At 38.1% G+C, this 13637-nt stretch overlaps 1 protein-coding gene across 1 annotated transcript in view; it reads right to left on the reverse strand.

The window, feature by feature from the left end:
- Nucleotides 1-929: 929 nt before the first annotated feature.
- The window catches only part of MYO3B (myosin IIIB), a 195586-nt gene continuing 182878 nt past the window's right edge, over nucleotides 930-13637 (reverse strand). Inside the window, exons 33-35 of the mRNA XM_068408068.1 lie at nucleotides 2738-2844; nucleotides 2317-2363; nucleotides 930-1065 (exon numbers count right to left, since the gene is read on the reverse strand). Of these exons, the coding sequence (XP_068264169.1) occupies nucleotides 930-1065; nucleotides 2317-2363; nucleotides 2738-2844 (290 nt within the window). The remainder of the gene's footprint in view (nucleotides 1066-2316; nucleotides 2364-2737; nucleotides 2845-13637) is intronic.

The following is a 13637-nucleotide window of genomic DNA, read 5'->3' on the forward strand; positions in this document are numbered from 1 at the left end:
ACCAGCAAAGCATCTCAATGTTCCATAGAAAGTTACATACTTTTTCATTAAGGATTTGGAAAGAAAGTGAAAAGCAAGTAAAAAAATTTGGAGGCGACATTTTTTTTCCTGCTACCTACAAGAGGACTGTGGAAATGTAGGAATCACTGGAGCCCAGAGATACAGGTTAAGAAAGAAATTAAATACTTGCATAGATAACAAGAATAATGAGTCAAAATGACGGTTTCAGTCACAAGGGCTATATGAAGCAGTGTGTGAAATGTTAGCTTTAAAACTGTTTTGCTTCTTATATTTGAAATAATTCTTCAAGTTAAACTTATGGTAAACTAACACTTTGTAAGAAAAATATTTACAAGGTAAATTGAGACACAATTATTATTTTAGATGTTTTTACTCTGTACATTTTTGTAGTGTTAAAAGCCATACACAGCACAGAAAGTTATAAAGGATAATGTTTAATATCAGTCTAATGAAATACAAAACATTTTCACTGACCCCAAATGAAAATTTTTAGTACAGAGTTCTTTTAATCCAGTTCAGTTTCTTGATCTTATTCTTCACACAGCTCTACCAGCAGTTGTGCCAGCACAACAGAAGGGATGGCACAGGGTGGGAACAGCAGCTGGGGGGAGCAGGGAAGAAGGGGCCGGAACTGTATGAACTAACCTTGCTGCTAAAGAAACGTGTCCGTTACCAACATCAACACATACAGGTAGCGCTGCTCCCCTTTTCCTGGAATTGCTGATAGAAATACAGCTAAATGGGACAATTTACAGCTGCAAAACCAGGTCTAAATTAGTAAAAGAAAGTTACTAGCTGAAATTGTATTTTTTAATATATTATATAAACACACACGCACAAAGTTAATTGGAAGAGATTACCAGCCTGAAAATACTCTTACCAGTATCAGTCAATACAGTAAGTGAGGTTCAGCTTTGAGCAAAAGACACGCCTCTTGAAGAAGGAGGAGATGGGGAACCGAGAAAGCTGTCATCTTCAGGGATAGGTTCAACAGCTGACAATGATTTGTAATACTCATCCTCTCCATCAAGCACTTTGATTTGGCTTGAAAGAAAACAAACGACATTTATTAAGTTAAAAAATGAATTCTGTCAATATCTTCAGAAATAGAAACTTCTTGGTGGACGTGAAAATGAAGACTGCTAATACAAGAAAGGAAAAAAAAAAGATGGGATGATTTGATGAGAAAGATATAGCTTTTATACATACTTTTACTTTGCTATTACTTTTTCATGATTATACTCTGAATGGTTCTGAGGATCAGTGAAATACAATATAGTCTTTCATTTTGGGTGTACAGAATGATAGACCAACTACTTGCATCAAATGGGCATTTCATTTGAGCAACGTGGCTTTTTTGTCTGTATATGTTCCACAAGTAGGGTATGATTTTGATAAGGTATTTCAGCTGATGGTTTGCTGTGAATACAAGCCAAAGACCACATCACCCATTTTGGGGGAAAGCCCTATTGACATCAAGGGGCTTTCATTTTCGTGTGTTGTATGACAAACACTGCAGTCCCATGTTAGTGTTTTTATTCCCCGAACAGGAATACAGACTTTTTTAAACTAGGAGAGGGAGATAAAATAAACCAAATCTTGTGCAGTTGTGCAAAATTTTGGGCTTTAACCTTCAACTCAACTACCTCCTATTCATACAGTTATATTCAGAAGATTAATTAGAAATAGAGGAATTAATACAGAAAGTTCTTGTATATTTTTGGAGTAAATGTATTTGCAAGACCAAGCATCCATCAGTTCTCTGGTCCATGTGACCAGTCAATGAAATATTTTGGCAACTGTATAGGAGCCAGCCTGGCTTTTGTAAATTGTTTTCAGTGATTTCTACCTATTGCCAGGTGATAACTGCTCACGTGACAATGAGAACTGACTCAGTTCAACGGATAAGGAGCAACTCACTTTTGGCCTGAGTGGCCTCTCTGTCAGTTCTTAAAACGTGCTCCCCCAGGAGGGCTGAAACCCTTTGTGAGTGTGCTGCTGCAAAGCTGGCAGGACTTATGTCCATGTTCTAGGTCAGAGAACTTCAGTTTCAACATCCTTCATCTGGCACCTTTCACTAGTGCTAAACGCACTTTAAAACACAAAGAAAGCTATTTTTTTGTCTGCAGTACATACAAGTTTTACATTTGCCTCTGCAGAAAATGTCCAATGTCAATGCACAGAAATATGTTGTTTATTTTTAGAAACCTCTCTAGAAAGTTTTGCATATTCTGTAATATCACAAAGGACTTCTTCTGTTTACAGTTGCTTAGAACTAAGAAGATAGATATTTACCCAAGTTTTCTTGGCTTCCTCTTGCTCCCTTGATATTCTAGAGTTCCCTGTGGAGAGGGCCAAGAACACACAGTCAAAGCAAAGCAGCAAGTCGTTAATTTTTAATTCAAAGTGATTTTGTGTTGAATGCAAGCAGATGCTGATAATATCAGAAGTCACAGCATAATTTTTTTGATCAAAGGGCTCAAGTGAGCCTGATGAAGCATGCATCTTGCTCGTCTTTGATAAACCACATCAATTATTCACCGTGAAGGCAGACATCCTGACATGAAAGCAACAGATAAAGAGCATAAGCACATGTTCAAGACGAGAGCAGAAGAACGTGGGGGTGGGGCTGGAGGGGCTGAAACAGGTATTAATAACAGAATTATTAACTGGAAACAAAGCCAGTAAAACAGCTTTATTGCCACTTTGAACTCACATTTAACTGGTTATAGTACATGTTGTCCTCAGGGCTATTCAGCATTTTGGGCTGCTGACATCGTCGACGGGGTGTTCTCAGCTTCTGTTCGAGACAGTTTTCTGAACCTATAGCAAAATAACACAATTTAATTTTAAGCTGTGCCAGGTGCTGTGAACGTCTTTAGCTTATTTTAGTCTGTAAACAATCTTTTCTTCTGTCCTATTTCATCCTGGATTTATTAGCAAGTCTGTCCTATCCAAAGTAAGGACACAGAAATTTGGGGATCTTTGTTTTCTCTTTTGAAACTTAGTTCAAATACAAGTTTTTAAGCAGAACTTCGTTTTTGTTTTTATAACATTTTTTATTCTTCCATATATCTATATCACCCAGCTCCTTATTCCTTTCACACTTTATCTTAGTATCTTCTGTTATCTAAGCAGGAAATGAGGTATATTGTGACTAGCTAGGGATATATCATTCAGCAGTAGCAAAACTGTTTTCCTACAGTAGACAGCAATAAAACTCTTCGACTGATGAAACTTAGTTTATTATCATCATTTTTATTATATAAAAAGGCTACCTTCTTGACATGGCTCTTTCTTTAATCAGAGTAATCGTACCGGTTTGGAATTATGCTTTTTTAATATAATTTGTAAAGTAACAGTTGCTTAAAGTCATCTGGACAGCAGAGTTTAAAGATGAAGGAAATATTTCAGAAGTGGTGGATTTTGAGAAGAACTAACAGCCTTTTTGTTCCTTTTTTCTTCGTATTAAGGAAAAAAGACATTATGATGTGCTGTACTTTATTTTACCAGGTGTTTTCTGTGGCATGTCCTCTAGATTACCACAATAACTATTTTCAGGATAAATCAGAATCACTAGGTTACTAAAAGACACTGTGGGGGGTAAGGAAAGGTCATTTACTTTTCAAATAATTCTCCCAGTGCCTTTGACTTTTCTGATATCTCCCTGTTAAAAATTACTTTAGTGACAGTATGAATAAAAACAGTTTTTGGTGGCACTGAAGGACAAATACACATCACATTTGCATTCCATACTGCACAGGAAACTTGCTCTGACACAAAAGACTAGCAGAAAGATCAGGTAGGACACTTTAAAACTGAAGTCAATATGGCTTGTGCGGATGCAGGGCTCTAATCTCACAAATCCATTTGTAAAATCTGGGCCTTAAGGAGCAGGTAATATTACAAAGGAGGTTTATTATACACCCAGGTTTACAGTCTGCAACTATTGTACTGTTCTGCAACTACTGGGTGAGGAGGTGGCTGAACTTTGGCCTTTCAGTCAAATGACTGACTGTTCTGGGAGATTTTCTCTCTTTCACTGTCTTTCTCCCTCTCAACAGTGAAATTTGAAAGATATTAGTTTCCTCTCAGTGTGGGACTGCAATGTCTGTGTGGGAGTTTCATGTTAGCCGTCATGTTCCCTCACAAGACCTGGGAGGGATGGGGATTGAATGGACACCAGGGAACTGACTGCAGAGTTGGGTCTAAAATTCAAACACATTTTTATAGAGAAAGGTTGCATTTCTCCAGTAATACAAAATAACTTTTAAACAATATGCTCATGCTGCTTGCTAATTTAATACCCAAAGCTTCAATGCTTTATACTTTCAAGTTAAGTAAACTTTTATATTTTTGCTAAAGAGATTGTGACAGCTGAGTCTGAATCTTTGCTACTGACCTGTATTGCATATAACCAGACAAGGCAGAAGCTGTTCCAGAAAATACTTCTGGGAAAACTGGGTGCCCGAGTAATATCTGTGTCTTTGGAAAGATTTTCCTCTAATATTTAGATAGGGCATAGGTGCAATTTTGTTCTCCCTGAAGTCTCTGAAATTTTTGCGGAAGACTTGCCATAACTACATTCTACTCTCTATTTGCTCTGAAAGTTACTCAAATTGATCTTAGAGCTTTCTGTCTCAGGACATCAGAGTCTGCAATTTTTGCAAGCAATGTTTTCAGTCGCAAGGCCATATGAGTTCCTTTTTACAGCAATGTAGTTCTCCGATACCTCTCCACAAATAATTTTTTTTACTCTGGCAAGAGGCTGGTATGAATAAAGTCTCAGGTCCTCACAGTTCTGCATAATTTCCCACACCTCTCTGCAGCTTGCCAGAAGTAAAAACACAGAACACAGTTATTTAGAAATTTTCAAACAGTATGATAATATGATGGGATATTCTTTTTTTTCCTTTCCCCCGAATGCTGTTGTGGTCTTCAAGTTATTTTTTCAAAACACCTATATGTATAGTCTTTGTTTTAAAAATGTCTTTTATTCAGTATTCTGAGACACTAATATTTTGCTTAGCTTTTTATCCTGATACTTAATTATTTCTGTGTATTCTATGGGTGGTCTGCAGCTTGTGTCATCCAAAGGAAATACTCTTTCAGTGGGCCCATTTGTCTTAGTGTTTAGTAGCATACTACACGGACAGTACAAAATCTGGTAACATTTATCATAAACTACCATATCTGGAGAAAATGGTATTAACATGTGCTCAACACTCAGCAGTTGAATAGGCATTTTAAATGCTGTTCTAAAATATTTGCTTTGATGACAAACTTAAAGCCACCATTAAGAAAAAAAGTCACTTTTGTTTTAATAGCAATAGCAGGAGCACCAGTATCATTAACAGGGTATTGTCTACACCACACCCAAATTGTGACCAAGTGCCTCTGGCACGTCCAGGCTCCGAGTTTGCTACAAATTTAGAGACCAGATGAGAGAGTGAGCACATGCGCTTCCTTCAGGTTGTCCTTTAGCACCATTTTTGAAGAGATCTGCCCTCCTTTTGTCTGGAAGAAAACTTTTTGTTTGTAACTCTAAGAGCAGAAATTCCTTAGGTTATAATTTCTTATTGGTAATTCCTTACTGCAGTCCCAGAAATAACAGAGCAGCAAAATGCCTTCTGCCAGGTCTACTATGTCAGCTGATCTAGCAAGTGTAGGGCAGCCGAGGTTCTGGGCATCCTCCTCCTTTCCTTGCTCCAACCCAGAAAGGCTGATACACATGGGTGAGCAGGCTCATGTCGATGCTTCCCTAAAGCTACCACAAAATTGATGTTGCTTACAGTGAAGGGAATTAGAAACTGGCAAATGGGTAAATCCGTTGGAGTAAACAAACCAATGGGGTTTCTGCTTACTCCTCTATTAGTGCTATCAGTTATCCTTTTTATTTCTCTGATACATAAGAGCCCAAGACAATAGACCAGGACCTTGCAGTGCTCAGAGAGATTAAGAAGATGCGTGTTTTCAACTAAATGCAAAGTCAAATGTTCGAGTTAGTTACATTTTTCAGAACTGCGAATTGCATAGTTGCAAAGCAGTGTTTCCAGGAGAAACTTGGGAATCATCATGGATATTCAGCTGAGTATGAAGTAGACTGGATGCAAAGCAGAGGACTGCGCAATAGAAATAGGAAAACAGTTTTATCATTGAGTGCAGAATTATTTTAAAGTGGGTGCTGTAAACTGCAGAATGTTTTGAGAACAAGAACAATCTGAAATCTGGAAAACCTGCCATACGGTGAGAAATTTAAAAAGACTGTTCTATTTAATTTTTTTCAAAATAAGGTTAAGAGGTGATTTGAAGCAAGTCTAAACCCTGGTATGGAAGGTGGAGGGTTTTTTACCTGCAGAAACAAAAGTCTGAACTGCCTAATGGTCAGAAGTGGAAGAAAATTTCAGACCAGAAATACAGCACACAATGAAAGCAATCAGTCAGGAGAAAAAAAAATACTTAGCAGTATGATGGAAACTCAGATTGAGATTGGAAGCTTTTAGAAAAGGTATGTTGTGACTCAAGCTAAAGTTCAAAACTATTCAAGATATGACATAGATGACTTCTAGCTTAATACGAATTCATTTCTCTAGTGTGATTTTTATCACAAGTCTCAACCTGCTGAAGATTTTGTATTGATCTTTTGCTTTCTGAGATATACTTTCACCTCTGAATTTCCATGTGTTTCTTTTTCTTTGCTTTCTTATGGCTGAAATGGAAATATTTTTCTTCAATTAGCCATCACATCCATCATACTGGCACTTTTTATGACATCTTTTGGCTTAGAGATGATTAGCACATTTCTTATGCCATATCTTATTTAGATGATTTTTCTGTTTAAAAATCCAACTTTTCCATAAGCTGCAAAGGACTCTTTCAGAAATGCACAAACTGCCAAACAGTAAGATTTAATGAAAGACTTTAAAATGCTCTTTAGCACTGACACAAGGACTTCTGCATCTAGGATTTGGGCCCTGACCAATACTTTCAAAAAAGTACCTGCAAAAATGTATTTTTCTGATGACTTCCCATGAGGCAGATGACTTCACTTGATATTCAGTGAAGATGTCATCTTAGATGTCCTTTTTGTCCTGCTTATCTTGGTATTGAAAACTTGTGGAAAGGCACTGGGCACACTCTTCAGAGGAACTGAGAATCATCAGATTTTCTCTCTGAAATGAGGCTAAGGTCTTCATAAACTGTTCACGATTAAACCCTTGCTTCAAAAACCCCTTGATGCTGATAACCTCACCAAACATTGCTAATTTTTCCTATATGGAGAATTCTGCAGAGAAAAAGGTGATGAGGCAGCTACAACTGCATTTGGAACTTGTAAAATCCACTGATGCAAGTCAGATTGTTTTAAGGTTGGTGCAGCACAGAGGGGGCTCTAAACTCTGGATGACATCTTCCTTTTAGCAAGCAATGCACAGAAGGGATCTTTGCCAGTGTGTCAACGCCACAAAGCAGGCTGTGTTGCCGATTCCCTTGCTAAGGGGACTCCATCCACTACAACACATAGTGAAGAGTGGAGCTGAGCACTCTCATTTTCCTTATGAAGCCATTTACCCAAAGCTGGTTTGGAAGGGGTTAGTCTTGTCTCTTTTTCTGTTACAGGTGAACACAAACCTAATATCACAGGAAGGGTAGTCCTTCTCTAATTACTCAGACGGGGAGATCTAGAGTACAAGACAGGGCAGCCCGCTAAAGTAAAGGTAACGGGGCCATTTAGGGGATCATATATATTATTAACAGAGTAAGCAAATAAAGTAGATAAACCAGTATGACCAACAAAAATAGTAAGCATGTGGCTGATTTCCAATCTATAATATCAGATGAAACATGAAAGTGCAACCCTTAATTATAAGCAAATACTAGCACAGACTCATGGGATCTCATCATAACATCTCAAGGTCTACATTCATGAAAATTTAAGCAATGTTTAAAATCATGTTAATTTGTTCTTTGTTTGTTTCTTTTCCTGCCAGTCTAATTTATTCCAAAAGACTTTGGTTCTCAAGCCTGGATATATTGATCATGCCTATGTAAAGCATTGTTATAGCCTGGGGAGAAGACTTTTGTGAAAAAACTTGTCTTTGTTCTCCTTTGATAATTTATACGTATTTTGATGTTTTCAAGCTTTTCCATTTTTGAATCATTTTTCAAGGCACCAAGTTAACTTCATTTTTTCTCTTGAAGTCTTGGGCAAATGCAGAAATGACCTCACAGGCAATGATAATATACATTCTCCTTCTGGACTGGATGCTAAGTGGATAATTATGTGCAGCATGTTGATTTCAAGGAACAGCTACATTTTCTTCTGTGCCATACAAGTCTGTTCAAGCAGAGGACTCGAGCGACTAGTGATTGTGGTCCCACTCATATCAGTGTTAAATGGGAATGACTGAACGTCACTTATGCAGTAAAATTGCTGTAAATGAGCTAGGCTTTATGATTTGAATTGTTTCAGCTTTATTTTAAGAAAGAGATACTAACAAAGGGCACATAATGCTGTTTGGCCATGAGTGTTCATACAAACGTGTTTTCCTCCCTTTGTCATTCCCATGATTCTCCACCATTTGCACAGATTTGCATCACACCATAAGTGCAAAATGGGAGTAAAATGAAAAACTAGCCTGAGAAGCAGAGTGAATATACAGGCAGTTAGCCCTCACTGAGCTCCTGCTGCGCCTGCCTGCCATACTCAAGTCAGTTAACACAGAACTATTTTGCACATCCCTGTACTAAACTGCAGTCAGTGTGACTTCAGTATGAGCACACATTAAGAGATACCAGGTCCCTGTCACAAAGTATTTGTACACTGCCTGTTAAATGCTACCAACTATAAATGCATCAGAAACAAGGAGAGGATAACAGCTGTAACAGGCTTCACAGAAGTACTGTAGAATAATCTGTAGCTTCATTTGGGAATAATGAAGTTATCAGCTCTATGCTGTATACTATAAATTTAACTATATTATGGTAGTTCTGCAAAAATGCTGGAGGCTGATAGAAAATAAACACACTATCTTGGAAAGATTTTAATCTCAGTACAGGCAAAACCACACCAAGAGACAACAACAGAGGGTAGGAGAGAATAAAGAGCAAGACTGCTCGGTGACTTAAGTAATGAGGTATGTCTCTAATATCTTCTTTTCCCTTCTGAGGTTAATGAGAGTGGAAAGAGAAAACTACAGGAATGAGAAATGGACAGGAAAAAGACAAAACATGAAACAATCAAGTAAGATACTGAAAACTAAGGAAGAAAAGAAAAGGAAATAGACAACAATTAATGGTGCAGCAGTAAAAACTAAGTTCTGGCATCAGAGGATTTGATTAATCTAGTAACATCAGGACCCTGGAGGCATATTGGCATATTTAATACTATTAACAATGGTAATTCTTTCCAGGATACTTCATGCTTACCTAGCAGTAGCTTCAGAGCTCTGCAAACGTTCAATAAGGCCATCCATTCTGTTGATACAATGAGATATAGTATGACAGGAACGATTCTTGCCACCAAATTCCCTCAGTCCCTTCCTCTACAGAAGAGTGTCCAGGAATATTTATAGGGGCCGATGCTCTTCATGCTGCTAGTAACAAGCAAGCATGGAAAGAACAATAAATCAGACATCCTTTGAGGAGTTACAAGGCCTCAGCCCTTGCTAACTCTCACAAAATGTCTTACTGGAGCTTCACACAAGTGTTGCTAAGGGAAAAGATGTTAACTACTTTAAAAAAATATATATTAATGCTTAGAAAGAGTGATTAATCCTTAGCAAATCCTGCAACTGCAATGCACTCAAAGCTCTTACTTGTATTGGGTAGGTAAGAATAGTAAGTTAGATTTAATTATTTTCAGTGTCAAGTGCTTTGTAGTCTAAGTCTACAGCTCCAAAAGTAGTTACCAGATTCGCTGAAAAAAACAGAATCTGGAGGGGTAAAAAGTCCTATAACAAAAAGATTTAAAACAAAACAAAACCAAGCTTCATGATCACCTCAGATCCCACACACAACTGTGGTGAACTAGAATTCTGTTTACTCAGATGGAGTGTGCTCCTAGTGCCAAAAGTCATAGACTGCTAGGGAAATTAGTGTAGCCTCTTTGATGTCATGTGCATCCCAGAATCTGTAACACACTGCTGAAACTGTGAGCATAGCCTTTTGTTTATAACCCTAAACAGAACCATTTGAATACACACACTGAAAGAACTCTTAACAGAAGCAATGCATTTTCTTCCACGCAGTAATTCATTACTTATGGCTTCATTTTGGATACTGCAGTTCTATGCAAAGCCATATGCTTTAGATTATAAAGCACACTAAACAAATCATAAGTTTTTCAAGATGGTATGTAAAGGCTGTGTTTGCATCTGTTTGTTGCCAAAGACCCAGATGATACTGTAATTAGAACAACAAATATTTTATGTGAAATCAATCATTTAGCTGTCTCTGAACCCTGAGACAATGGCTTTTAGATACACTTTGTTGGGAAACATGATCCATAAATAGTCAGAATCTTGGCCTTTGTTGTTTTTTTTTCCCTTCCGACACAATTCTGATCCTTCAGTATTTGTCAGTTCTTTCAGTTTCGATTGTGAGTGCCTTAACTGCAGAGGGACAAGGCAGAGATTAAACAAAGCATACCAAAGAACTAAACTGTCAGTGACTAACACGGGTAAGATTCAAACCTGTCAGCAAACAGCATGCTTCTACAAGTATGGTCCTGAAGACATGTCTTCCTATACACATTGAATATACACAACTCCTCATACGCGCTGCACATCATAATATCTAATAGTGAGTTCCAGGGGTGTGGCAACTAGTCAACTAACCACTCAAAGCCCAAGAGGTTTACACAACTACAACTTTAACTTCAGGAAAAAAATCATGCCAGACCATCCTGAATGGCAGAAACTACTTCTAGAGAATGAAGAAAACTTAACTGATGATTATTTTTCTTCCCCTCCTTAAACCTGACTGAAGGTGGTTGTGGAAGCTGCTATTTTGGTTAATTCTTGTGATCTTTTCAGAAGAGACAGCTACTGATGAAAACCAGGACATTTCAGGTATTCTGGAATTACTACATATCACAGCATGTTTCCTGGTTTTAGAAGACCGTCTTAATCCAATAGCACCAGGTGATAAGAAATAGCTATCTTACGTTATCATGTGAGGTAAGGGAGGTCTCTCTTGCTGTTTGAGCAATGCTGTATAATCAATATAAGTGAATGAAGAATTTTGCAGGGGAAAAACCTACTGAGAGCAATTAAATATGAAGAGATCACTTCCGGTTCGGGAGATCCCTGAGCCACAAACCATGCTAGGCTGGAGAATGTTCTGGGCAAGTATTTCTGCTTGCCCTACTTTTGTACTATACTCTAGGCTTTAGCTCTTGGTTACTGTCAGAGAGAGGAAATTAGGCTAAACAGACTTGGATTGGACTGGAAATGCTCTTTCTTTTTTATTTCTTCTTTTTTTTTGGTGAAGTTGTTAGCATTCAAATAATCAGGAAAGAAATCCCCTTAAAATAAATTCAAGCAGTCCAAATCCCCAATAGACACCTGAACCTGAGGTTGAGGTAACTCCTCACAAGGTGCGTATCAGAGTCTTCAATGCAAAGATCAATTTCAAGGTCAACTTTAATTGCTTATAGCAGGACGGTTGTATTACACTTGCCTTTTTGTTAGCACTGCAGCAGATCAGCCTGAGCTTCTGGAAGGCAGAAGCAGAAATCCCATGCAAAGAGGAATACAAAGGGAAGCCAGGAAGTCTTCATTTTTCTGGACATGCCCCATTTTCCCCTCTCTGCAAGTATTTGCCTGAGGTACTAGTCTTGAAGTAGAAACGCTGGGACACCTACACAGGCATTGTGCACCCAGAGGCTTGCCGTGATGCAAGCTTGTCCCATCAGCATTATGTCATGGCTGGGACTCGGCCTGTTGGTGCAGTTTATTTATTTAGTGAAGTTAAAGAAAATAGGATTAGAAAGAACCTCAAGTAACTATTTTGTCCTTCCCTGCCTTCCAAAGTAAAACCACACCTCTTGTTGGAGGCATGAGAAATTTTCAAAATTGCTCAGAAACAAAAGATATCAAAAAAATCCTCACAAACAGAATCAACAATGGAGCCACTCATTATTACTTCTGCACAATAAGATGACAGTTATTCCTTCAAAGATGAATTAGGATGATGATTTAGTCAATCTGATTGATTAAATAGCTTTGGCAATTTTGAAGTATGAATCCTAAATATCATGATAGTATCATCATTTTTAGAGATATTCTCCAAAGTACATTTGGACCTGCTAATGCACAAGTTTTAAACAGCAGATTGTGGATCTCAAGAGCTGCATATCATGTGCTAATATGCCTCAGAAATCTCACTGGACACTTGGCACTGGTTCTTCTTGTGGATTCTAAGAAAAGCAAAGTATACGGGGGAAAAAGATGAAACAAACATAAAAAGTAAACACTGAGATTAACTCTTAAAAATAAAAAGTCAAAACATTCAGTGCATTAGAGAACAGTAACAAATCACAAATACCTTTCTAATACTGCTTCTCTAGAGAGCCAACTACTGAAGTTGCCAAAAATGCATCGTAAAAACGTGGGGAGTTAGTCTGTGCAATCAAAAGTAGGGCAGGAGGCAATCTGTAAGTTCACACTCAGTTAAGATGTGGTTCATAATGGCCTGTGTTTCAGAGTTGCTGTCCTAGCACGTAGCCTGGATGCTTTTAAAGGTAATCCCTCACCTTCTTCCAAACTGTAATAATAGCATTTTTATCCCTTACCCTCAGAGATTAAGCCACTTGATTGACTTTGAATTCTGGACACACAGGAAATTTGTATTAATTTAGCATAATGATGAGGCGCAATAAAGGCTCTGTGGAACCACAACAGCATGGTCTCTAAGGTTTTGTTCATTACAGAAACACAATTTGCATATCTAAAGGCTTGAAACCATGGGTCCATATTGATACAACTAGTATCTCAAATTTGAGTGTAGCAGATTCAGCATATATTTCAAAGAATAAATGGTAGAAGCCCAAGATAAAACTCTCAGTAGATTTCTTCATTAAGAAAGAAGTTTTTTTCTGAATTCAAGGTAGTTGGCAGCAGTAACTTTTAAAGGAAGTATTAAAGAAAGCTTGACTGAAGCCTGCAAAAATGCCACTAGTTAGATATTTGCTTCCCAGTGTCACTACAGTGATTTGTTCCGACATTCGTAAATGTTGAAAGCAAAGAAGGTATCTTAGCTAGATAAAGGAAACTAATGCTGCTGACATGCACGCTACAGCGATCCATTCCTTTAAGGGGTTGTTAATTGCTACTGGGACTCCTAACATTCCCACTGGTGCCCAGCAACAGGACAAGGGGCAATGGGCACAAACTGAAACACGGGAAGTTCCATCTGAATATGAGGAAAAACTTCTTTACTTTGAGGATGACAGAGCACTGGAACAGCCTGCCCAGAGAGGCTGTGGAGTCTCCTTCTCTGGAGATATTCAAAACCTGCCTGGATGTGACCCTGTGCTACGTGCTCTAGGGGAACCTGCTATAGAAGGGGATTGGACTAGATGATCTGCAGAGGTCCCTTCCAACCCCAATCACTCT

This window comes from Nyctibius grandis, chromosome 9, assembly GCF_013368605.1.
Source record: "Nyctibius grandis isolate bNycGra1 chromosome 9, bNycGra1.pri, whole genome shotgun sequence".
Taxonomy (NCBI): Eukaryota; Metazoa; Chordata; class Aves; order Nyctibiiformes; family Nyctibiidae; genus Nyctibius; species Nyctibius grandis.